This window comes from Rattus rattus, chromosome 10, assembly GCF_011064425.1.
Source record: "Rattus rattus isolate New Zealand chromosome 10, Rrattus_CSIRO_v1, whole genome shotgun sequence".
Taxonomy (NCBI): domain Eukaryota; kingdom Metazoa; phylum Chordata; class Mammalia; order Rodentia; family Muridae; genus Rattus; species Rattus rattus.
This window is the reverse complement of record NC_046163.1, coordinates 32,533,179-32,560,312: the sequence shown is the minus strand read 5'-3', so window position 1 is coordinate 32,560,312 and position 27,134 is coordinate 32,533,179. Positions and strand designations below refer to the sequence as shown.

General features: G+C 44.4%; 1 protein-coding gene across 1 annotated transcript in view; it reads right to left on the bottom strand.

The window, feature by feature from the left end:
• The window catches only part of Nmnat2 (nicotinamide nucleotide adenylyltransferase 2), a 174,123-nt gene that overhangs the window by 34,177 nt on the left and 112,812 nt on the right, over positions 1 to 27,134 (bottom strand). Inside the window, exons 2-3 of the mRNA XM_032915730.1 lie at positions 1,086 to 1,174; positions 343 to 410 (exon numbers count right to left, since the gene is read on the bottom strand). Coding sequence (XP_032771621.1) covers positions 343 to 410; positions 1,086 to 1,174 — 157 coding nt within the window. The remainder of the gene's footprint in view (positions 1 to 342; positions 411 to 1,085; positions 1,175 to 27,134) is intronic.

Genomic DNA, 27,134 nt, shown 5'->3' with positions numbered 1-27,134 from the left:
GTGAGAGTCAATGGAATTTAGTGGGAATTTGGTGAATGAGAGGCATTTGGGGTTTGGGGACCAGGCTCCTCCCCCAGTGATGTTTTGGGAAACTCTAAGAACCACATCCCAGGAGTCACAGACAGAAACTCCCTAGGCTAACTCTTTAATTTTGTGAGCCTGATTGTTTGGTTCAAAAATAAAGTTATCAGTTGGGCTTCCAGTGGAGATCTACCTAATTAGAGTCAGTACAGGGCTAATACCTCTCCTACTGCCTCACCCTTATAGGTCCCAAATTCGTTTTCCATGCCATCCCAGTGAGCCCAGGGCCACCTGCCTCTGATACCATCATCCCAGCCCTACCTGATCCAGTCAGAATTTTGGACAGCCAGCTGACACATGATGAGACGGTGCCGACTTGACACAAGGCCCTAGGAAGCAACAAAACCATGAGTAGGAGGTGTCCTCAGTCTTCGACAGTGCCGAGGAACACCAGCCCAAACCACCCCATTACAAAGTGTGGCCATGTTTGATGGTGAGAGCAAATGAGGAATGTACCCCTGATACACAGACACTGGGTGATGCTGTGTGTGTGTGTGTGTGTGTGTGTGTGTGTGTGTGTGAAAAGTATGTGGTGTATCCCACTGCATCTGGGTCCGAACCAGCCAATGCCCACTCTGCCATTCTGCATAGGTTTGACCTAGGTTAAACCTAATTTGGTGATTATAGTAACCGTGGGAGAAACAGGAATGGTTGGGAGCGTTCCTACATAAGAGGCATTGGGATGCTTTTTTTCCAAAATAAAAGTCTTGGGAAATATTTTCCCAATGCAGCTCAACTTCTAAACTGCTGCCAGTCTGGAACCCAGCACAGTTGCACTGAGCAGGCTCACTCCTCTTTGTGAGCAGCTGGCTGGCTGTGGTGTGCAGCTGGCCCTCTGGTTGTAGCCAGATACCCACGTCTGACAGTAGTCCTGGGAGGAAAACCAAATGCTGTTAGTTAGGCATTTAGCATTTCCAGGAATTTCCTCAGAGAGGACAGTAGGGCGGTTTTATCCAGGGGAGCTATCAGGTGAGGAAGAAGAGAGGGCAAAGGAAGGGACCCACCTGTTTTCCATAGGAGTCGTGGACTGGAGAGACAATACCACCAATCACAATAAATCTTCCAGTCTTGTGCAGATAATCCCTGGCTCTTTCTAATTAAGAGAAGAAAACTGCACATTACAAGAGAGGAAAGGTGTGGATTAAAGGCGATAATTGAAATCAATCTGTTCGGCACTGAACCCGCCAAAGTTTGGTGCTTGCTATTTAAATAGAAGGTGTCAACCTCAAAGCAACTATTGGTGACTGAAAGGTTAAGGAGGTGGACCTTAGCCCCAGGAATGAAAGGATTGAGAATTCATGGGGTTTAACCCAGTGTCGGGGGTAGGGGTGGGGGGTCTGTGTTGGAGGAACCACGCAGCTGGAGGGGTTTAAAACAGTCACCTCATTAAGAGGTGTTCAAGCTTGGGATTAGAATTCCCTCCTGTTGCTGGTTGTCTCTTGCAGAAATTCCGGAGAGGAGCCGTCCCCTAACAGAAAAGTGAAGTCTCCTTAGAATATGAAAGATGCTCTGATTGCCTCATCTAATTACCAAGAAGGAAGAAACGGGAAAACAAATTTAAAGGGCCCTGTACATAATCGTGGAGAATTAACAATCAGCCTGGTACTTAGCAAGATTACAGTTGCTTGAGAAAATGCCTGGCCAAACAAAAGCCTCCTAGAGAGCCTCATTTGCTTTTCCAAACTGACCAGGCAAGGCCGGGTTCCCTTCCATGAGAAAAACTAATGAACTAGGGGAGCTTTAAGAGTCTAGTCCTGTTTTATTTCCAAGAGAGCCCATTGAACAAACTCTATTGGGTTGTTTATTTTCAATTCTTTCATTTTTCTTTTGTGTATGGGTTTATGTATTCTTGTGGAGGCCAAAATGGATTTCCTCATTGTCTTTCTGCCTTACTTTTACAAAAATATTTACTTTATGATTGTGTGCATGCACACTCACACCCAAGTGTGAGCAGATGTCTGAGAAAGTCCAGACGAGGGCATCAGATCCCTTGGGGCTGGAGTGATAGGTGCTTGTGAGCCACATGTAGATGTTGGGAAGTGAACGCAGGTGCCGCTGGGGGGGGGGGTACAGTGCTCATTAAATCTCCAAGCCAACTTTCCAGCCCCCTCTGCTTTATTTTTGAGACAAGATCTCTCCTGAACCTGGCGGTCATTAACTGTCCAAACTAGCCTGGCCAGTGAACCCCTCTGCTCCCCAAAGTACAGGGGTTACAGATCCTTGACATCATGCTTTTGTTGTTTTTTGTTTTGTTTTTTGACCCAAGGATTCTCTGCATACAGCCCTATCTGTTCTGCAACTCGCTTTGTAGACCAGGCTGTCTTCGAACTCACAGAGTCCAACTGTCTCTACCCACTGAGAGCTTAGGTATGTGTCACTATGTGTGACTCTGCCGTGGATTTTAATGAGAGCTCTGCTTGCATGTACGTATGCATGTATGCACACCAAGTGCATGCCTGGTGCCCTCGGGCCAGAAGAGGGCTTCAGACCCCCTGGATCTGGTTGTTAGATGCCATTTGGGTGCTGGAACCTTTGTGGAAGTTGCCAATGCTCTTGACTTCTGAGACACCTCTTCATCCCCAAGCCTGCCTTTGTGAGTGAGTGCTAAGAATCAAAGTCAGGTCCTCCAGCCAGAGGCAAACACTTCACCAACTGAGCCATGCTGGCACCTGAGGTGGGAACTCTGCGGTGGGAGAATCCCAGAGTGAAGGAGGAGTTGGGCAGTAAGACTGGGTATAGATTTTACAATTAAGTTTTCATGACCTTGGTGGCTCTCTGTGTATTTAAAAATTATTCCCACCACAGTTGCTTCTTTTATCCCCTCAATGTCAAAGCTTTTCGTAAAAAAAACGAATTCACTACTTTTTAATACCATTTTAGAAAAAAAAATTGGAGTAAATGGAAATATTTCGCCTATAATTTAGCTCAGCTCCTTTTCCTTCTCTCCCACACGGGTTCCCCAGTGACGACCTTCCCTTGTGCAGAATGTTTGTGCCAGTTGATTAGCTGTTGTGCTTGGTCTGCATTAAGATTACTCCTGTGCTATAGAATTCCATGTGTTGATAAGTATGGACACACATTTATCATGAAGCACCACACAGAGTGTTATTTCACTGCCTAAAGTCTATAGCTGTCAGAACCGGGACTGGGAAATAGGGAGAAACAGAGACTCGGGAGACTCCCACAGACTCGGGAGACTAGCATAGGAGTACAAATCTAGCCGTACAAAAACTTACATACAACTCTTCAGCCAATAAGAGTTGAGGTTACATAATCAAGGGGCAAAGATAGGGGGGGATTACATTCGATGTCTTGTTGGATCTAATTTGCTTTATAGGGAATTCTGTAGGGGAGAGAATGGATCGCCCGGAGGGGTAAGGGGATTTCTGTGAAGACAGGAAGCGGAAGCGGCTACAGCCCTGGGCTCTGGTCCCTTGTTCTGTCTCACCGGTTTGCGGGTTCTGCCAGGAGCCACTTTAGATACAGCTGGGCGCAGCTGGAGTGCAGCTGGATTAGGATTCCTCCCGCAGGCCCAGGCGCAGGCGCAGGAGCAGGAGGCATGGTGCTTAGCTCTCCATCCCACTTTTCCCTCCGCTAGGTCACTCCCACACGCCCCACATACAGTGCCACACCTATTCATCCCTTCTCACCCTGACCTCTGCCAACCACGCTGGATTTTTTTGTTTTGTTTTGTTTTTTTCTTTTTTCTTTTTTTTCTTCTTTTTTTTCAGAGCTGGGGACCGAACCCAGGGCCTTGCGCTTGCTAGGCAAGCGCTCTACCACTGAGCTAAATCCCCAACCCGTTTTGTTTTTTTTCTATTTCTTGAAATTGCTTACTGCGAGGTAGTCAGAGTGATACACACCATCCAGTCTCTCCGTGTCCTTCCATTAAGCACTATGCATTTAAGGTCTTCATGTCTTACTGGGCCGGCTAGTTTTATGTCAACCTGACACAGGCTAAAGGCATCTGGAAGAAGGGAACCTCTATCAAGAGGATGTCTCCGTGTGATCAGACGGTAGGCAAGCCTGTAGGATGTAGGAGGTCCCAGCCCATTGTAGGTGGTGCCATCCCTGGGCTGATGGTCTTGGATTCTATAGGAAAGCAAGCTGAGCAAGCCATGAGGAGCAAGCAGGCCAGTAAGAAGCACCCTCTGTGGCCTCTGCATCAGCTCCTGCTTTCGTGTTCCTGCCTTGTTTGAGTCTTGTCTTCCTTTGATGTCGAACAGTAATATGGAAGTCTAAGCCCAACTGACCCTTTCCTCCTGGGTTGCTTTGGTCCAGGTGTTCCATCATTACGGTAGTAACCCAAAAGAAGACACTTACCATGGTCAAATAGTTTATTTTTCTTCACTAGTGAATAATATTCCATCATCTAGCTGATTCTCAGTTTGCTTGTCCATCTACCCACTGAGATACATTGTCATTACTCCCAGCTTTTTTGGTGATTATAGACAAAGCTATAATCCTGTGGGTGTTGGTACAGTGTGCCTTCCGGTAAATATGTAGGAATCAGCTCATTGGATCATATGGGGAGAATATATTTAGTGCTGGAAGCAACTGTCTTTGTCTTCCGAGCTGGCTGTACCGTTTTGCATCCCCACCACCGGCAGTCAATAAGAACGACGGTTGTTCCACATTCTTGCTAACTTTTGATTCTATTGGGTTTGCACATTTAGTCATTCTAATGGGTACATCACTCTGGTATCCATTTACTTAAGGTTGATTTTACTTTTTAAAGAACGATTTATTTTTCATTTCATGTGCATTGGTGTTTTGCCTGTATGTGGATCTGCGTGAGGGTGCTGGATCCCAAGCAACTGAAGTTACAGTTGTGAGCTGCCATGTGGGTGCTGGGAATTGAACCCAAGTGTTCTGGAAGAATAGCCAGTGCTTCCCTAATTACTGTGACGAAAACTTTGTCCTGACTAAAACTAAGTTATAAAAAGAGTTTGTTTTGGCTTTTAATCTCAGAAACCACAGTCCTCCATGGTAGAGATGGCATGGCAGCCGGTATGCATGGTAGCGAGGACAGGGAGCTTAGAGCTCACATGTCAAACCCACATGGAACCATGGAAGTGGGGCAAACTCTCAACGCCAGCCCCCAGTGACTGCTTTCTCCAGCAGCGCTCCCTGTCCTACAGATTCCTTAGCCCCTCACAAAACAGTGCCATCGAACAGGGACCGAGTGTTCAAATACCCGGCACTATTGGGAACATTTCTCATTTAAACTACTACAGTGTGTGTGTGTGTGTGTGTGTGTGTGTGTGTGTGTGTGTGTGTGTGTGTGGTGTGTGCATACATGTGTTCTGTGCATGTTTGCCCCCAAAGAAGGGCATCAGGTCCCCTGAATCTGGAGTTACAGGTATTTGAGAGTGGCCTGTCATGGGTGCTAGGAACTGAACTCTTGTCTTCAGCAAGAACAACCAGCTTTTTTCTTTCCTTTTTTTTAACCATTGTGCCTACTCTCCTCCCCTAACTTTGCTTTCTAAACAAACACTATCACTTCATCTGCTAAGTTTTATTTTGATATTTGAATGAGTGTTCCACAGCCCTCCTTCCATCTCCGGGCCCTTCGCTCCTGCCTTTCTCAGAATCAGATCCATCTGGCCCTTGGCTGTCACCGACCATCAGCTGCCGTGAGCCACTCTTCCTTACCCTGCCTTTTATCCAACAAGAGTTTGTTTACTCTTTTCTTATCCATGTATTTCATTAGGAGCCCAGTTCTTTCTCATGCCCAACATGTCTGGTCCGACCAGCATCCTCTTGCCCCCTGGACTCACCTTCGGAACACTTCACTATGTCCAGTTCAAAGCTGGGAACCCTCTCAGCTCCTCCCCTGTTTTATGGATTTCTCAAAGTGCACAGCCAGAGTGGGCGTGAGGTCAGCATATCGTATGAGAGCCAAAATGGACCAAAGATGATTCACACTGAGCTGCATGTAGGCCAAACAATGTGGACATTGTCTTCAAATCATTATGTGGGTCCCAGTGTGCTATAAGATGACACCCATGCCAAAGACACCCAGTGGGGCGACTTGTCTCTTGAGCAATAAGTACGCAGTAAATGCTCTCTCACACAGAAAGCTCACGAAGCTTCCAGGGCCCACTTTCGCTCCTATAGAGTGTCCTTCTCCAAGAGACCTTGAGCTGCCCACACTGATCGTCAGACCGCATTCATAGTCTCCAGGGAGCACCTACTATAGCCGCCAATTACCTTAGTAGTTGTCACTCTTTTCTCTCAGCCAAGATCAAGGACTCCTTCCCTTTGCTTTAGAGTCCCGTACCTTGAAGAGAGGCGGTTTCCAAAAGGAATATCCCAACATTAACTGAGTCGAAGCAGCTCGACCAGAAGAGTTACTGAGGTCTTGCAGCTCGGCCCTTTAGGAATTGTTTATGGAGCGTAAAGTCCACAACGGGTGCTGGAGGGATGTGAGGGTGGGGATGACTCTAACCACTCTCTTCATTGGTTATGTGTGCATGGGGCTTGTGTGTCTGGAAAACAGTTTCACAGCAGTCTTTCCAACCTGTGGGTCTTACAAGCTTTCTACTCCCTCTTCTGAAATGATCCCAGAGGCTTTCTGGGAAGGAGGTGTGATACAGATGTCTTACTAAGGGTCGAGGTATCCACAGTTCCTTATTCTCTGTGGTTTGACTAGTTGTGGGGCTCTGTATTAAGTGTCATCTTCTGTAAAAAGTATTGGATTTGACACTCAGTCTTTTCTCTATGTACCTCAATTTTCTCTAACTTGAATGGAATGTTGGGCAAGGAAGAGTTTGGCAGCCTCCTAGACAGGTGAATTCATTCTCTTCTCTGTTTCCAAGGAGATTCCAAATGTCAAGAGAAGTCTGCCTAGGAAGACACAGGAGCTATGGGATGTAGGGGCCATACCAAACCTGGGACGGGAAGATGTATACATCATAATTTCTCTGTGGATTTCAAGTTAATTTCTCAGAGTCTTAACTTCTCTATTTATAAAATGCCTTCTATATATGATTCACACAAGGATCAATTCAAATTACAATTCTTAACACTCAGCCAGGTGCTGGGCATAGTGGTGCATGCCTTTAATCTTAGCACTCGGGAGGCAGAGGCAGGCAGATCCCTGTGAGTTCAAGGCCAGCCTGGTCTACAGATCGAGTTCTAGAACAGCAAAGACAACAGAGAAACCCTGTCTCGAAAAACTCCTCCTCCTCCTCCTCCTCCTCCTCCTCCTCCTCCTCCTCCTACTACTACTACTACTACTACTACTAATAATAATAATAATAATAAAACTTAAAAAACAAATATTAAAACGCACAGAGTTATTCATAATAAGTCATGCCTGTAATCCCAGCACTTGGTAGGTGCAGACAGGTGATCAAGATTAGCCTCTCCTATAGAATCTTGTCTAGAAAATGAAAAGTTTCCAATTAACCCTGTGAAACTGTTATTATTCTGATACCCAAGCTAAAAAAATAATAGTCTATAAAAGCAACTGCAGATCCATATAGTTAGGAATAAATGTACAAAAAAATCATTAACAAGATATTAGGAAAAAGGACCCAGGTATGTATATCTAGAAAGACTTTTATATATAGTAACCAAGTGGCAAGTACCCCAGGGAAGCCGCCATATTTGCAAGATATTTGAAAGACCATTCATCCATTCAGTGTAATTCATCATTCAGTGTAGTTCACTCTCTGTTGCTGTGATCAAACAAAGAAACCTGGGGAAGAAGGGGTTTATTTAGGTTACACCTCCTGGTCACTGTGTAGCACTGACTGTCCTGAAACTCTCTCCGTAGACAAGGATGGCCTCCAACCTCCAGAGATCTGCCTACCTCTGTCTCCTGAGTGTTGAGATTAAATATGCGTGCCACCAGTGTCTGCAGACAACTAAGTTATTTTTATACAATAACAGTCAAAATAAAAGTACAAGGAAATTTGCATAAGACTCAACACAATAAAAATTTTTCCCAAAGCAATATGTAAATTGAATGCAAAATCCCAACGAGATTTTTAAAAGTAAAAAATCTGAAATTATTTGGAAAGGCAAGGAACTAGAATAATTTATAGAACTTTTATTTGTAAGAACCGAGCAGAGGAACAGCTAAATGTCCTACAATCAGAAAACGGCTAACAAACCATTTCCAACTGGTGATATACCCACACCGCAGAGTACTAGTCACATGGGAGGAGACGGTAATAAGACACTCAATACTCTGGGTGTGGTTTAGTCAGACTTCTCAGGACTGTGGCAGGCACCCAAGACAACTACTGAAGGAGGAGGGTTTATTTTGCCACAGGGTTTCAGAGTCTGGGGACTTGGTTGGCTGGTTCTCTTGTGTCTCGGCTGTGGTGAAGCACCATGAAGGAGCATCTGCTCACCTCACAGAGATCAGGAAACAGAGAACAACAGGGGTGATGGTGGGGGCAGGTCCTGGGACAGAGATGATACAGAGAGACACACCCAGTACTCCATGGAACTGATATACTACAGTTCATTTAACCGTTTCCCTATTGTAGGACATTTATTTGTTTCTGTATTTGTCTCCTCCCTCCCTCCTTTGGAAGTTCCTGTCACCTATCAATAATGCCTTTAAATTATAAACCATCTGTGGATTAGTCCATTGAGGAATCAGGTCCCTCACTTTCCAAAGCCCTACAGATGAATTCTCCTTGCACTGGGGACCAATGCTTCAGTATCCAAAGACTTCATATCCAAACCACGAGAGATGCTTAGAGGAACAATTTTAAACGCACTGAAGAAAAGGCAGCCCCCAATGGCTGCAGATGCAGACGCAGGATTCAGTGTCTGTTACATTGTTGAAAAGATTAGTAATTGCAAGAGTGCAGGGCTGGGAGGAGGATAGATGAGAGTTACAGCTCCAGGGAGTCCTTGGTATAATGGATCTGGCTTTATTTGTTTTGTTTTTTTTTTAAAGATTGTTTTATTTTCAATTGTGTGTGTGTGTGGTGGGGGTTGGTGTCCACAGAGGGCAGAGATTTCTGATCCCCTGGAGCTGGAGATACAAGTGAGCCTGCTAAGGCCTGCTCCCATTAGCATAGCTGTAGCCATTTTGTTCCATGCTTGCCCACTATTTCATATTGTTATTGTAATATACCTGCCCGTCATTGGTGCAGAAAAAAAAATAACCCTGACTCAGAGCAAGGTCCTGCTGCCCACATACCGTTATGCTCTGTATGAGGTTTGTTGATCTTAAGAAAGTCCACAACCATAAACTTCACGTAGGACTCATCAAATTAAAGGTCAATATGAACTGTTATGTCTAAAATGGCTTGAGTCAGAGCCGACCACTGGGCAGCACTTCCAGCACCTGCGTATGAGCTCATTGTGGTTTTTGCGGTTTTAGCCTTTAGAAGCTGGCCCCAAGAAATGTCCACTGTACAGCTTTGAGCTGTTGTCCTGGTCAATCAGTCTTGAGGAGTGAGTGCATTCAATAAACCATCCCTGCTTATTCATCTGGATTGTGAGGTGACTCCTGGAGCCCAACATAAGCCATTTGCCATGGGTGCTAAGGATCAAACTTGGGTCAGGCTGTGCTCTGAGTCAAGTGTGGGGTAAGAACAGTACACTCTGTTTTTAAAGATTAATTTATTTATTCAATGTATATGAGTACACTGTAGCTGTCTTCAGACACACCAGAAGAGGGCATCGGATCTCATTACAGATGGTTGTGAGCCACCATGTGGTTGCTGGGAATTGAACTCAGGACCTCTGGAAGAGCAGTCAGTGCTCTTAACCACTGAGCCATCTCTCCAGCCCCAACAGTGCACTCTTAACCACCAAGCCGTCTCCCCAACATCATGAACAGGTTCTTGCTCTTAACTGTGTTGTTATCTAGATCCACACATGTGGTAAAGAGGCTCTCACTTGATGCCAATTTGCACACATACACCTATGTCAATGTCAAGGTCGTCCTTCTGACGCTGCACTGTAGTCATACAAAATATAACCACTAGGCGCTAAATGTTTGTGACTCCAAGGTGATGGTACAGGAGGTGAGGTCTTGGGCAGGTGACTCCTTGTGAGAGCTGAGCCCTCAGGAATGCCTCACCCTAGGGGAGCATTTGGTCCTCCATTGCCCTGCCACGGTGTGAGGACATAAAGGAGGTGCGTCTGGGAGGAACAGGGTCTCAGTGCGCACGGACTCTGCTGGCTGGAGTCATCCCGCCCTCCCCTGTGAACGATGCATTTGTGTTGCTTACAAGTTTCCCAGTTAAAAGTGTTCTGTTAGAGCACCTCAAATGGACTGACAGTAACCGAGGGTGGAAATAGATGAAGGCCACAGGAACGAGATCTCTCTCTCTCTTATCCTTGTAACTTCCAGTGGATTAAGAATTATTTCAAGGGATGGAGAGATGGCTCAGTGGTTAAGAGCACTGGCTGCTCTTCCAGAGGTCCTGAGTTCAAATCCCAGCAATCACATGGTGGCTCACAACCATCTGTAATGAGATCTAATGCCCTCTTCTGGTGTGTGAAGACAGCTACAGTGTACTCACATATAATAAATAATCTTTTTTAAAAAAGGAATTATTTCAAAACAAACTATAATTTTAAAGCTCATAGTAGACCACCAGATGTTACACTTTTAGGATAGTATTGAGCAAATCCAGGCAAATGGCCAGCAAGCTGGCTCCATCCAGTTACTTCTGGAACTTTCGATTTTTTTTTTAATTTCTAATTTTTTGGCTGCTGTTTGGATTCCAGTATTTGGAGCTGTGATGGGGCAGCACCGTGCTTCTCAAATTTCCATGTGTGTATCTTGAATCAGGACCAGTGCGGCCAACATCTGGTGAGTTGGCTCCTTCTGGATAGGTTCCTTCAGTGGGAGAGCAGCAGCGGAGCGGACAGCTTTCTTGAACACAAGCACTCCTGGGGACCCCACTTTCATAACTAGTTAGTTCTCTAGGCCTCGCCTCCCAACCCCTAGATGATGGAAACTAGGAGTCATTGTGTGAATCTTGGGAAGACTCACGTTCAGCTCACAGCAGTCACATTCTGTAGACCTTTATTACATAACCCTTGGTGGGGTTTGTTAGAATCTAGACTCTGACTTTAGGCTGGGTGGAGCTTGTGTTCACTGTGGAGGTGACAATGAGGTGCTGGGGACAGGCTTGTCCAGGTCCAGGGTCAGCTCCTGCCTTTATATAAAACATTGTTCTTTTGTTCCTCTGAATGTGATGTTTACCAATGTTGTTTATCTGCTGAGGAGACGGCTCAGCAGGAAGGCGCTGTCGAGCCTGATGACCTGAGTTTGTTCCCAGGACCCACATGGTGGGAGAAGAGAACCAGTTCTCAAAAGTCATTCTCTGAGCTGGGTGTGGCTTCTAATCCTGACACTTCGGTGGACCTCTGTACTCTGAAGCCATCCTGGACAGCCAGGACTACACTGTCTTGGTTAAAAAATAAAAATAAAGTTCTCTAATCTCTCTTTCTCTCTCTCTCTCTCTCTCTCTCTCTCTCTCTCTCTCTCTCTCTCTGTATGTGTGTGTGTAGACACAAATATACTCATGTGCACATACACAATAAATCAAAAAATATTGTTTATCTTAATAGTTGAGTATGAGTGACCCTTAGTTCTCAACTAGTTTAGTAATTATAACAAGCTTTCAAAGAGACCAACACCACTGGCCTATAGCTACACACTTGTGGTGTGTGTGTGTGTGTTTGAGCGGACTAGCCTCTGTAAGGTTACACACACACACACACACACACACACACACACACACACACACACACACACAGAGCTGTCCACTTTCTTCCACTCTCCCAGTACATTGCATAACGAGGGCCTTTCTGGGCCTTGGTAGGAAGCCAGCCCATTGGCAAAGATGTAGCTAGGGCCCTGGAATTTAATTTCATGCCAGGCCTCCCAAAATGCATTCTATTTTCATCCATATACCCCAGGGAGGGAGCCAAATGGCTCTAAAGTTTATCCCCTGGTCTGATGGCTCTCCTCCCGCTCTTACGGAGGAAGTGATAAGACTCAACATCCATCGGCCTTCCTATCCTCAGGACCCTGAGGACTCACCATGATCCTGGCTTATTCTAGATGCCTGAGCTCCAGCTAAATTTCTGTCATGAGAGCTGCTGCTAGACTGACCAGAGGACAAACACAGCACAGGCGATCTGCCTAGGATTAAAACCTCCAAAGGCAGATCTGCCTGCTGGTGTCTCAGTGGACCTGGCTGACATTGTAATCGGTTCTCCTCATTCAGCTAGGGTTCATGGAGGGGAACACCACACTCAGGGCAGCCATACTAACTCCCTTTTTCCTTGTGGGGTGCAATTAGAAATGACCCCAGCTTGTGTTCACGGCTGGGGCTGCCTAGGCTTTCCGTGTTCATGAATTGCACAGAGGCTGCCTGGACGTGCAAACATTCTAAACGGCAGAAAGATCAGAAATTGGGTCATAAAGGAAGGACTGGTGTTACGAGTCCCTCTAGGCAGAGTTATTTCTGCTTAGGGATTATGAAGAAATAACTCTTAAAGGAGTCATTCCTGTGGCTTCCAAAAATGGACCCTGAGTATTCTCCAGCAAAATGTGATGAGATCTTACTCCGCCTGAAGCTCTGTGCCAGCCACTGTGAGGAAGCTGGAGAAACGTCACGTGATCGCCATCTCTGAGGAGTTTGAAGGTTTTGATGAATGATCTGCATTGATAGTAGCAGAAGATGCAGGTTACTGAGGTGAGCGAGGCCTTCATGGGGAGTCATCCCCGTGGATGGGGTACGGAGGCCAGTGAAACCTCCTCAGAACACATGACCTCGGGCAGGGACCTGACAGCAGAAAGGAGCCTGGTAGGTCATCCCCTATCATCAGAGCCCCTGGAAGGCGAGGAAGGAGAAGCGTCTTGGATTCTAGCAGAGCCTGGGCTACAGAATGAATTCCAGCCAGCCTGGGCTATAGAATGAGACTCTGTCCAAAGCCGTGGTTCTCAACCTTCCTAAAGCTAAGACCCTTTAATGTAGTTCCTCATGCTGTGGTGACCCCCGACCATAAATCATTGCTACATCATAACTGTAATTTTGCTACTGTTATGACTCATAAATATCTGATATACAGGATATCTGATCTGTGACCCTGTAAAAAGTCAAGACCTTTTCATGGGTTGAGAATACAGGTTGAGGATTGCTGGTCTAAAACAAACATCCTTATTTTCTGTGTTTCTGACATGGAAACCTTTTTGGATCCTGAACAGACCACTGTCTCTTGAGTTGGCCAGTCCCTAAAGGACTTTACCAGTGGGCCTTTTGGCACATCTTTTAAATGCAGCCACCAGTCTCCAGACACAGCTCCCCAGCGTGGTGGTTTACAACCGTAATCCCAGTGTTCTGGAGGCTGAGGCAGGAGAATCACAAATTAATGAATTAGAAACCAGTCTAAACTATACAATATGCTCCTGTCTCTAAGCAAGCAGGCCAAAAGGCAGAGGAAGGACAGACACTCATCCCAGGGATGAGATAACCAAGCCAATGAACCAACTGAGAGGTCCGTTTCTCCATTTGCTTTCTCTGGAAGTCAGCAATCCATAAACAGACAGAAATGCCGGCTCCTCTGATCTGAACACTGCACACTGTATACATGCAACGGATTATCACGCTGTACCCTATAAATACACACAGCTACATCTCAGTTACAAAGGTTTGGGGCACTGGAGAGGTGGGTCATTTGCTGCTCTTCTTGAGGACCCAAGTTCTAGCCCCAGTACCCATGTCAGATAGCCACCAATTGCCTGTAACTCCAGCTCCAGGGGACCTGATGCCCTCTTCTGGTCTCTGAGGGGACCCATTTATCAATACACACACACACACACACACACACACACACACACACACACACACACACACACACACAAATAATAATGGTAAGTCTTCTAAAAAAAAAAAAGAAACTTGCAAATAATGATCAGAAAAGAAAAAAGAAAACAGAGAATGATGTCACTGCTCATATTGTCACTCAGGGGTGTCTTGCCCTCTCTCTCTCATATCATTTGGGGTGTCTTGATGGTCGTTTACTATTCGGACAGCCTGGAGAAGCAGGGGGCTGGCAGATCACGTTCTCCTGGTAGATGAACTAGATGCTCATGCTAGACCCTCCCTCATGAGCTTACCCATCCCAATAGGTTTCAAGTGAAACAAGCCTGGGGCAGGGAAGGGGTCTGGGAGCACACAGCTGATTGGGAGTGCACTAACATGTGAAAAGTCCTAGGTTCATTCCAAGCATGTATCAGCGTCACAGGGAGCCACTGACTTTGCTCTTCCTCTCCTGGACTGCCACAGACAGCTGCTTGCCATTGAGTGGGACGCACAAGCACAGTGCCTTGTTGCCTATTTTGTGGCCTTCAGTACCATTATAGCCAAAGTAATGGAATATTGATCCCTTGAAGTAAAGGCTTTTGTTGTTGTTTTATCTGGCTTTGGACCCAGGCTCTTGAGCATGCTAGACAAGAAACTCCATGAGTGCACTACAGCCCGGGTCTTCTTTTTACTTTTTATTTGAGGTAGAATCTTCCTGAGTGGCCACAGTCTGGTCATGAGGTAACTCTGCAGTCCAGGCAGGACTTATGATTGCAGTTCTCCTGTCTTCGCCTCCTGAGGGCGAGATTGCAGGCGTGAGTGACCCTGCACAGCTGAAAGGGCTCTTGATCTTATTTCTCTGTCTCAGGAAGGCAGGGTTTGGAAGCGAGTTTTCTCCTATTTTTTCTCCTGCCAGTCTCTGCAGCCAGAGATGGAGCAGAGGGTGTGGCCCAGATCTGGATGGAGATGAGTACCAGGCTTAGGTGCCTGGTTAGAGAGCAGCCTGTGAGGAAGTCCCGCTGCGATCTGAAGACAGACCCTTTCTCTAGCCATCTTTGCCTCCCTCCAACTCCCCACCCAACACATGCAACCCGGGCTGTCTAAACTCCTGAGAGAGAATAAAAAATGCTTCCCAGAAACCTCCACTGCTTAAGATGGGGTCCACTTCCGGCTTTCCGTTTATCCGTTCGCATCCGCAGCTGTTCTCCGCAGCCCCGTGCTGACTTTGGGGTACCACAGATGGCACTGCAGGCCCCTGGCTGCTGCTAACCTTTGTTTGCTTCACTGATTCTAGCTGAGTAGCCGAGCCCCTTCGTCCTCACAGCTGGGAAATTATTTATGACTCTCACTTGCAGAGTTGTCATTTTCCATAGACTGCAAGGAGAGAACTCCTTAGAGGTCCCCAGCCAGCAGGAGCCATCCCAGAAGTCTGGCCCCATTTAAAACATTTCCCAGAGGCCACTCCCCTGAAACCCTTTCAGGCCAGCCAGGCCGCAGTGTGAGTCCCTATAGCAAAAGCCCAAACAAAAAATATCAAAATAGTAGAAATGAATCAATAAACCTATAAACACATAAATAGACAAACCAGGCACTTAGCTGGAATTCAGCCATTTGCTGAGTGAATACGGCAGGGTCTCTCTGTAGGTCTGGCTAGTCTCAAAGTCGTGATTCTCTTGCCTCAGCCTCCTGAGTTTGGGGATTACATGTGAGTATCACCAGGCCCAGCCTTAACATTTATCATTTCAAGAAAGACTTAAATTTTTTTCTTCAGAGGTAAAATAGCTAAATGTGTATGTGTGTATCTTTACATAAATATAAAGCTAACTACATGTGTGTGTCATATATGTCACAAACTAAAGATAAGCACAAAAATAGGGCAAAAAATTTAAAGATCCTTTCTCCAGTAAAACCCCAAAACGCACGAGAGAATTATTTTAGAATCCCACGGACTATAATGAACATAGTTGGGTGAGCGTCCTGGTGCAGGAGACAGAATACAAGGTGGGGTGACAGACTGAAGACACTTGATACAGAAAAGCCACCAGGGTTCCACATTAGGGGTCAAGTCCCGGTCCTTTGCATGGAGGTGCTACCTTAACCTACCAGGCTGTCACCCACACTTACTGGCTTTTGAGTACAGCTTCCCGTGGGTGCTTCTCACACAGGGCAATGCAGGCTCTGGTTGGTTTATCCAGGAAACTGATTCGTTCCTGCCAGGTGGGGCAGGCAGATGGTATTGAACAGTTCCTTTTAGTGATGGTGTGGTCATGCTGAGGGGGTGAGGGAGATTAAAAGGTTCTTTTTACCCTAAAGAGTACTGTTGGAGGCTCAGGAGATGCTCATCAGTTAAAGGAGCTTGTTACACAAGCCTGACAGTCCACACTCAATCCCTGGATCCTGCATAGAAGTGGAAAGAGGGAACGCACTTCACAAGGTCACCTTCTGACCTCTACACAAGTGCCGCAGCACACGTACACACACACACACACCACAAACACTTATCTCTCTCTCTCTCACACACACACACACACACCACACATACACACACACACACACCACAAACACTTTTATCTCTCTCTCTCACACACACACACACACACCACACATACACACACATCACAGAAACTCATATCACACACACATCAAACATATACATACCACACATACACACACACACACACACACACACACACACATCGCACACACTAATAATAACAAACATTTTTTTTTAAAAGAATGTTACTGGGAAAACAACATTCCCTTCATCGATTTATCACTGGCACGAGTCTTTCCTCTACTTCCCCAGGTAGACCTGTCTTCCCTTTCAGAGCTCTTTCTAGAATGACCAACAAGGAGCTGACCAGGCCGGCTGGGCAGTTTCTTGATTCTCACACTAAAAGCCCCATCCATGTTCCAGGAGAGTTTTGTTTCCAACAAATGAATGGTTATATGATAGGTAGGTGGAATAACGACCCTCTAAGAACACCCACTAGGAACCTATGACGTGGAAAAAGGGGGTTTGCCGATGTCACCTAAAGATCTTGAGATGAGGAAGGATCCTGTCTTTATTCTGAGTGGACCCCCTGTAATTCTCAAGGGTGGAGGCAGGGCAGGATCTGAGGGAAGTCACAGATGATGCAGAGGAGAGCTGAGGAGTCACAAGGCTAACAGCTGACGAGCTAAGGGGTCAGGAGACGAGGAAGAGGAACGCAGATAGGTCTGGAGTCAAGAAGAAACAGATCCCGCCCCAGGGCTTCCCAGGAAGAACACACCTTGATTTTAAGATTTTGTGCAGTGCAGGACCCCAGAAATGCCAGACCTGTGACACAGAACAGCTAAAGAATTTACCAGGAGCTACAAGATAAGAAATCTATGCTATAAGCAAGCACATTGCTATTCATTTATTCATCCATCCATCCATTTATTTGTTTATTTATTTATATTGGGTATTTTATTTATTTACATTTCTTTTTTCCTTTATTGTACATTTTTTATTGACGTTTTAAATGTTATCCCCTTTCCAAGTTTTCCCTTCAAAAACACCCTATCCTATCCCCTCTCCCCCTGCTTCTATGAGGGTGCTCCCTTACCCACTCCCTCCCAGCTCCTGACATTCCTCTATCGTGGGGCATCGAGCCTTGGCAGGACCAAGGGCCTCTGTTCCCATTGATGCCTAACAAGGCCATCCTCTGCTACATATGCCTTTGTGTAGATGTACCACATTTTCTGTATCCATTCCTCTATTGAAGGGCATCTGGGTTCTTTCTAGCTTCTGGTTATTATAAATAAGGCTGCTATGAACATAGTGGAGCATGTGTCTTTGTTTTATGTTGGGGCATCTTTTGGATATATGCCCAAGAGAGGTATAGCTGGGTCCTCAGGTAGTTCAATGTCCAACTTTCTGAGGAAATTCCAGACTGATTTCTAGAGAGGTTGTACCAGTTTACAATTCCACCAACAATGGAGGAATGTTCCTCTTTCTCCACATCCTCGCCAGTACCTCTGTCACCTGAGTTTTTAATCTTAGCAATTCTGATTGGTTTGAGGTGGAATCTCAGGGTTGTTTTGATTTGCATTTCCCTGATGACTAAGGATGTTGAACATTTCTTTAAGTGCTTCTCAGCCATTCAGTAATTCACATCTGAGAATTCTTTGTTTAGCTCTGTACCCCATTTTTAATAGGGTTATTTGATTCTCTGGAATCTAACTTCTTGAGTTCTTTGTATATATTAGCTATTAGCCCTCTATTGGATGTAGGATTGGTAAAGATCTTTTCCCAATCTGTTGGTTGTCATTTTGTCCTAATGACAGTGTCTTTTGCCTTACAGAAGTTTTGGAGTTTTATGAGGTCCCATTTGTTGATTCTTGATCTTAGGGCATAAGCCATTGGTGTCTGTTCAGGAAATTTCCCCTGTGCCCATGTGTTCAAAGTTCTTACCCACCTTCTCTCCTATTAGTTTCAGTGTGTCTGGTTTTATGTGGAGGTCCTTGATCCATTTGGACTTGAGCTTTGTACGAGGTGATAAGAATGGATTGATTTGCCAGTTAAACGAGCACTATTTGTTGAAAATGCTATCTTTTTCCCACTGAATGGTTTTAGCTCCTTTGTCAAAGATCAAGTGACCATAAGTGTGTGGGTTCATTTTTGGGTCTTCAATTCTATTCCATTGATCTACCTGTATGTCTCTGTACCAATACCATACACTTACGTGTTTTTTTTTTAATCACTATTACTCTGTAATACAGATGGAGGTCAAGGATGGTGATTCCCTCAGAAGTCCTTTTATTGTTGAGAATAGTTGTGGCTATCCTGGGTTGTTTGTTATTCCATATGAATTTTCAAATTGCTCTTTCTAACTCTGTGAAGAATTGAGTAGGAATTTTGATGGGTATTGAATTGAATCTGTAGATTGCTTTTGGCAAGATGGCCATTTTTACTATATTAATTCTGCAGATCTATGAGCATGGGAGATCTTTCCATTTTCTGAGATTTTCTTCAATTTCTTTCTTCAGAGACTTGAAGTTCTTGTCCTACAGATCTTTCACTTGCTTGGTTAGAGTCACACAAAGGTATTTTATATTATTTGTGAGTATTGTGAAGGGTGTCATTTCCCTAACTTCTTTCTCAGCCTAATTATTCTTTGAGTAGAGGAAGACTACGGATTTGTTTGGGTTAATTTTATATCCAGCCACTTTGCTGAAGTTGTTTATCAACTGTGGGATTTCTCTGGTGGAATGTTTGGGGTCACTTAAATATACTATCATATCATCTGCAAATAGTGATATTTTGACTTGTTCTTTTCCAATTTGTATACCTTTGATCTTTTTTTGTTGTCTAGCTACTCTGGCTAGGACTTGAGTAGTTAGGGAGAGAGTGGGGAGCCTTGTTTAGTCCCTGATTTTAGTGGGATTGCTTCAAGTTTCTCTCCATTTGATGTTGGCTACTGGTTTGCTGTATATTGCTTTTCCTATGTTTAGGTATGGGCCTTGAATTCCTGATATTTCCAAGACTTTTATCATGAAGGGGTGTTGAATTTTTTCAAATGCTTCCTCAGAATCTAATGAGATAATCATGTGTTTTTTTCTTTGGGTTTGTTTATATAATAGATTACATTGATGGATTACCTATATTGAATCCTCCATGGGATGAAGCCTACTTGATCATGATGGATGGTTGTTTTGATGTATTCTTGGATTCAGTTTGCGAGAATTTGAGTATTTTGGCATCAATATTCATAGGGAAAATTGGTCTGAGTTCTCTTTCTTTGTTGGGTCTTTGTGTGGTTTAGGTATAAGTGTAATTGTGGCTTCATAGAATGAATTAGGAAGTGCTCCTTCTGTTTCAATTTTGTGGAATAGTTTGGACAGTATTGGTATTCTATGAAGTATATGATCTTCTATGAAGGTCTGATAGAATTCTGCACTGAACCCATCTGATCCTGGGCTTTTTTTGGTTGGGAGACATTTAATGATTGCTTCTATTTCTTTAGGGGTTATGGGACTGTTTAGATGGTTTACCTGATCCTGGTTTAACTTTGGTACCTGGTATCTGTCTAGAAAATTGTCTATTTCATCCAGATTTTCCAGTTTTGTTGAGTATAGGGTTTAGTAGTAGGATCTGATGATTTTTTGAATTTACTCAGCTTCTGTTGTTATGTCTCCCTTTTCATTTCTGATTTTGTTAATTTGGATACTGTCTCTGTGCCCTCTGGTTAGTCTGGCTAAGGGTTTATTTATCTTGTTGATTTTCTCAAAGAACCAGCTCCCTCCTGGTTTTGTTGATTCTTTGTATAGTTCTTTTGGTTTCTACTTGGTTAATTTCAGTCCTGAGTTTGATTATTTCCTGCTGTTTACTCCTCCTGGGTGTATTTGCTTCTTTTTGTTCTAGAGTTTTCAGGTGTGCTGTCAAACTGCTAGTGTATGCTCTCTCCAGTTTCTTTTGGAGGCACTCAGAGCTATATGAGTTTTCCTCTTAGCACTGCTTTCATGGTGTTCCATAAGTTTGGGTATGTTGTGCCTTCATTTTCATTAAATTCTAAACAGTCTAATTTCTTTATTTATTTCTTCCTTGACCAATTTATCATCGAGTAGAGCATTGTTCAGCTTCCCTGTGTACATAGGCTTTCTGTCATTTTTGTTGCTATTGAAGACCATCCTTAGTCCTTGGTGATCTGGTGGGATGCATGGGATTATTTCTATCTTCTTAAATCTTTTGAGACCTGTTTTGTGACTGATTTTATGGTAAATTTTGGAGAAGATACCATATGGTGCTGTGAAGAAGGCATATTCTTTTGTTTTAGGATGAAATGTTCTATAGATATCTGTTAAATCATTTTGCTTCATAACTTCTGTTAGTTTTACTGTGTCTCTGTTTAGTTTCTGTTTCTATGATCTGTCTATTGATGAGAGTGGGGTGTTGAAGTCTACCACTATTATTGTGTAAGGTGCAATGTGTGCTTTGAGCTTTAGTAAAGTTTCTTTTATGAATGTGGGTGCCCTTGCATTTGGAGCATAGATGGTCAGGATTGAGAGTTCATCTTGGTGAATTTTTCCTTTGACCAGTATGAAGTGTTCTGCCTTATATTTTTTGATAACTTTTGGTTGAAAGTCTATTCTATTCAATATTAGAATGGCTACTCCAGCTTGTTTCTTGGGACCATTTGCTTGGAAATTTGTTTCCCAGCCTTTTACTCTGAGGAAGTGTCTGTCTTTGTCACTGAGGTGTGTTTCCTGTATGCAGCAAAATGCTGGGTCTTGTTTAAGTATCCAGTCTGTTAATCTATGTCTTTTTATTGGGGAATTGAGTCCATTGATGTTGAGAATTATGAGGGATCAATGATTGTTGTTTCCTATGACTTTTGTTGTTAGAGGTGGAATTATGTTTGTGTGGCTACCTTCTTTTGAGTTAGTTGAAAGAAGATTACTTTCTTGCTTATTCTAGGGTATAGTTTCCTTCGTTGTATTGGAGTTTCCCATCTATTATCATTTGTAGGACTGGATTTGTAGAAAGATATTGTATACATTTGGTTTTGTCATGGAATATCTTGGTTTCTCCATCTATGGTAATTGAGAGTTTTGCTGGATATAGTAGCCTGGGCTGGCATTTGTGTTCTCTTAGAGTCTGTATGACATCTGTCCAGGATCTTCTGGCTTTCATAGTCTCTGGTGAGAAGTCTGGTGTAATCCTGATAGGTCTGCCTTTATACATTACTTGACCTTTTTCCCTTATTGCTTTTAATATTCTTTCTTTGTTTAGTGCATTTGGTGTTTTGACTATTATGTGACAGGAGTAATTTCTTTTCTGGTCCAATCTATTTGGAGTTCTGTAGGCTTCTATGTTTATGGGCATTTCTTTCTTTAGGTTAGGGAAGTTTTCTTCTATAATTTTATTGAATATATTTACTGGCCATTTAAGTTGGGAATCTTCGCTCTCTTCTATACCTATTATCCTTAGGTTTGATCTTCTCATTGTGTCCTGGATTTCCTGAAGGTTTTGATTTGGAGCTTTTTGTGTTTTGCATTTTCTTTGACAGTTGTGTCAATATTTTCTATGGTGTCTTCTGCCACTGAGATTCTCTCTTTTATCTCTTGTATTCTGTTGGTGATGCTTGTGTCTATGACTCCTGATCTCTTTCCTAGGTTTTCTATCTCCAGGGTTGTCTCCCTTTGTGATGTCTTTATTGTTTCTATTTCCATTTTTAGATCCTGGATTGTTTTGTTGAATTCCTTCACCTGTTTGGTTGTGTTTTCCTGTAATTCTTTAAGGAATTTTTGTGTTTTTTCTTTAAGGGTTTCTACTTGTTTACCTGTGTTGTCCTGTATTTCTTTAAGGGAGTTATTTATGTCCTTCTTAAAGTCCTCTAATACAATCATGAGATGTGATTTCAAATCAGAATCTTGCTTTTGTGGTGTGTTGGGGTATCCAGGTCTTGCTGTGGTGGGAGGACTGGGTTCTGATGATGCCAAGTGGCCTTGTTTTTTGTTGCTTAGGTTCTTACACTTGCCTTTTGCCATCTGGTTGTTTCTGGTGTTAGGTGGCCTTGCTGTCTCTGACAGAGGCTTGACCCTCCTGTAAGCCTGTGTGTCAGCACTCCTGGGAGACCTGCTCTAACCTGGTGGGATTTGGGTACTGAGAACTGTGGCACAGGGTCAGTTCTGGGTGCAGATGGAAACTGGTATTTATTTATTTATTTATTTATTTATTCATTCATTCATTCATTCATTCATTCATTTTTTGATACAGGTTTCACTTGTGGTCCTGGAACTCACTCTGTAGTTCTGGTTTGCCTCAAACTCACAGAAATCCACTTGCCTCTGTTTCTCTAGTGACACTGACATTACTTTTGGCAACTTATACTGACAGCAGTAGGACTCGGAACCATTCACACACACCCCCAACCCCCACCAGATCAGACTGTTCTGTGAGCAGTGAACCATGGATCTCTCTGCTCAGCACAGAACAAGTATTAACCACAGCAGTTGCGGAGAAAGGAAGTCAGCTCACAGGAAGTGTACTATCAGTGGGATCTTTCAAGGACATAACACCATTTTAGGATCATTCCACTGTTATTTTTATGTTCCTCTGGGTAGAAAGAGAGAGAGAGAGAGAGAGAGAGAGAGAGAGAGAGAGAGAGAGAGAGAGAAAGAGAGAGAGAAAACAACTAAAATTAAACTTCAAGGTAACTGAGCAAACCCAAATAAAACCTTCGCAATTTTTTCAGAGTAGCTGCCTCCTTGTGCAGGTGAGCATCATCTAATAGACCTGGGTTCAAATCCCGCCCTCGGCATTACCAGGTAACCATGGTAACCCTCTAGTTACACTGCTACTCTGGCACACTTCTCTAAGCTGGAAGTCATAATATTGGTCATGAGGCTTGTGATTTTTTTCTTCTTGTTTTCTGAGGCAGGGTCTGTCTATGCACCCTGGCTATCCTGGAATTCTCTCTAAAGACCAGACTGGCTTCAAATTTACAGAGATCCACCTGCTTCTCCCTCCCCAGCTCTGGGATTAAAGGTGTGAGCCAGCACTGCTCAGTTTGAGGGTTGTGGTGTTAACAGAGCTCGCAAGGTGCCGGGTGCTGCAGGTCAGTTGCGTAGCGCTTTCCTGATATCGCACACTCTGCCTGAGTGTGGTCCCAGCACTACATCCCCAAACCAACCCAAACTCTAACACTACGTCAGCCCTCAGTGGATGTTGGCCCTACCTTTAATTTCTGGAGCAGTTCAGTAACATCTCAGGGGAGGAAGGCAAAATGGGACAAGGAAAACTAAAAGCAAACAAACCAACCAACAACAACAAAACCACAATAACGTCCTTTGAAACATATTCTAGCGGGGCATGGTGGTTTAACCTAAGAGACAGAATAGATGGAGCTCTGAGAGTTCGAGGCCAGCCTGAACGACTTAGTAAGACTCTGTCCTCAATAAGTAAACAAACAAGCCAACATCAGCAACTGATACACTCTGTGCGGTGCGTAAGTGAAAAAGGATCCCATCCCGAGGTCCCCCTTTGGGCCAGCAAAGCTTACTGGTAACCCCAAAATGATGCTTGCCCCAGTGTTCACGGAGGACTCCTTTGTCAGCCTGCCCACCACGCCACAGAAAGAGTTGTTCCCAGATGGAACTGGGCGGCCACCTGCAGTGCAGAGGCCAGAGTCTTTACCAGACCCGCTCCTGGCTGCTCTTTAATCGAAATGAAACAAAGGGTTCTGAGTAACACACCCTTGGGGCCGGTGGCAGGTTGGCGTTGAGTAGACAGATGGCCTGAGAGCCTCAGCTTGCAGCTGAGCTACCAAGAGTGTGTGGATGATGGATGAGAGAGGGAGCGGCGTGTGGGACACGTCAAGCCGGACCACACTGGCCAGGTTATTGATTGAGTTCTGTCGGTGCGGGACATAAGAGGTTTTTTGCTTCGGTGGGCGAGGTGACTTTGGAAAGCTTGATTTGTTCTCTGAAGGCATCACAGGGTCTTTCTTGCTTCTCCCCCAGCTGACCTGAGACAGGCCCAGGAGAGACCATCGAGAGTCAGCATTGTGGTATGGATGTTGTGTGTGGAACTGGTTGTTGTGCTGCAGTATTACTGAAAATGATGCTAATGAGTATCAGTGAGGATGAGGGGGTAGCATGCATGCTACCCCAGAGGTGGTGGGAGGATAAATTGATGAAGCCTTTTAGGAAAGTGATAGGGCACTCAGCATCTGTCAGAATGAGAGAACCTTTGACCTGGCCATTCCATTTCGAGGAATCTATATTACAGGAAAATCTGGTGCATGTGCAGAGATGTGCTCAAGAGGATATTTTATTCCAAGCATGATTTGTGTTAATCAAAAGTCAAAACAACAACAGAAAAGAAGAAAACAAAAAACAACAATAAAAAGCCCCAAACCCAAAACAAAACTCAAGGGCAAATAAAAAAGCAGTTAGAAAACCATGTTGTGTACATTCGAAGGAATATTATGTACCCATTAAAAAGAACGAGGTAGAGCTATCTTATCTGATCTGGCACGGGAAGGTCTCCAAATCTCACTGCCAGGCGGAGGAACAAAAACTAAGTCACAAAATAATGCCAGTGAACAGGACGCTTAGATAAAATCGTATGACTGTAAAGTAGCTTCAGATGGTAACAATGTGGGCAGAGAAGAAAATCAGAGATAGGAGAGGGACTGGGAGGTGGCGGTCATCTTCTGACTCACACCTGAACAGACAGGAAACCATGCGGAGCCTACGGGTATCTGACACAGAGTTCCCTGGGACAGAGCCAGGCCAGGTGACTGCAGCTTAGTGAGAACAATCAGAGTTGACGTCAGGAGGACAGAAGGGACAGACAGACAGGAAGGAAGAAGCTTGGGATTGTGGGTTAAGCCTTGAGAGCATTTGGAGCAAGGGTTTTAAGGAGAGTGCTCTGAGTTAGCTGAAAACCAACTGCTAGAAATAAGGGCAGAGGCAACGAGAGAGCAGTTAACTAAGAGACGAGTCCAGGAGTCAGCGGAGAAGTAGCAGAGGCAAACCTCGCTGGTCTCCAGGCCTCCTGTCACTCACTCCTAAATTAGAGATGCTAATATGTAAAGCAGTAGGCAATTAGGCAATTTTTTTTCTTAAAGTAAAAAAAGCCTACAGGCCTGCATGAAGTGGTATGGTTGAATGGCACAGAGCCACTACAAAACAACGACAGTGTGTATACTAAAGTCCCAACACTCAGGAGACAGAGGCAGGAGGGTCAACCTGAATTCAGGGCCAGCGTGATCTACACACAGAGTTCCAGCCCACTCAGGGCTACACACAGTAATAACCTCCTCAAGACAGAACAAACACAGCCAACCAGTATCCTGCTATTATACAACCAACATTGTATAGCACAGTGCTGCGTTGTTAGCTGTGTTAGCTTGTGTATCCATACTCTAACCTTTGCACAGCCACAGAATCGCTTGCCCATGCATTTCGTAGACCGTGTCCCCGTTAAATGACATAAGACTGCATGACGATAGAATCCAGTTTTGGTGCAGCTCATTACTTGCATAGGTCTGTTTTGTCGTGATTACATATGACCTGGGTAAACTGTGTTTGCAGAACAAGTTAGTTTGCTCCACAGCATGACAGTGGCATACTGCACGCACGTGTGTGTGTGTGTGTGTGTGTGTGTGTATGCATGTGTGTGTGTGTGTACATGTGTGAAATAAGTGGCCACACTATCTCAAAAGGCAAGAGGAGACCCCAGAGAGCACAGTCATCTGTATACAGTCCAGCAGAAAGTAACCTGCTTCCAGAAATAAATTTGCAGCAAGACAGACCATTTTCAGACTAACTTGAAGCCCCGCAGAGGTTATTTCTCCAGTGAACCATCTCAGCACTTTCTTAAGATGAAGTAGACACCTTTGACCTGGCAGTCTGGGGCATTGGCCCCATGTGACCCATGTTCCATTCTTCAAATGTAAAAGTTGGCCACTATGACTTTTTGCCTTAAGAGGGTTTTAATTAGGAGAGGAAGATGGAGGACTGGGTAAATCTGGAGCGTCCGGGGCTCAGACAGATGTTCTGAAACACATTTTTACAGTGCTAGATTCTTCCTTCTAGTTAACTAAAGTCAACCTGGCATGCCAGGTCTTCCTATCTGTAGCTCAACTTCTGGGTACTTCAGGATCCTGGTTCTGCTTTCAAAAACTCCTCATAAGAAGCTGGGCCTGGAATTCTAGCACTTAAGAACATGGCCGTGGCTCTGAGACCTAACCAGACTGACTGTATATTGAGTTGGAGAGCAGTCTACACATGAAAACCATGACTCGGAAGTTAACAAACAATGTATGGTGCATTCCTCTAGTCCCATCCCTTGGGAGGAAGAGACGAGCAAATCTCTGTGCCTTTGAGGCCAGCCTGATCTACAGAGTGAGTTCCGGGACAGCTAGGGCTACACAGAGAAACTCTATCTCAGAAAGGAAGAAAGAAAGAAAGGAAGGAAGGAAGAAAGAAAGAAAGAAAGAAAGAAAGAAAGGAAGGAAGGAAGGAAGGAAGGAAGATAGAAAGAAAGATAGAAAGATAGATAGATAGATAGATAGATAGATAGATAGATAGAAAGAAAGAAAGAAAGAAGGAAGGAAAGAAAGAAAGGGAAAGAAGGAAAGGGAAAATAAAGAAAAGTAAAGAAAGCTAATAAACAGGACAGAAATAAAAGCTCTCAAGGAGCCAGTGTGATGTCCCTCTAGTCCCAACACTCTGAACGTTGAACTGTCATCTAGCAAACTGTGTCTTCAGAATGCC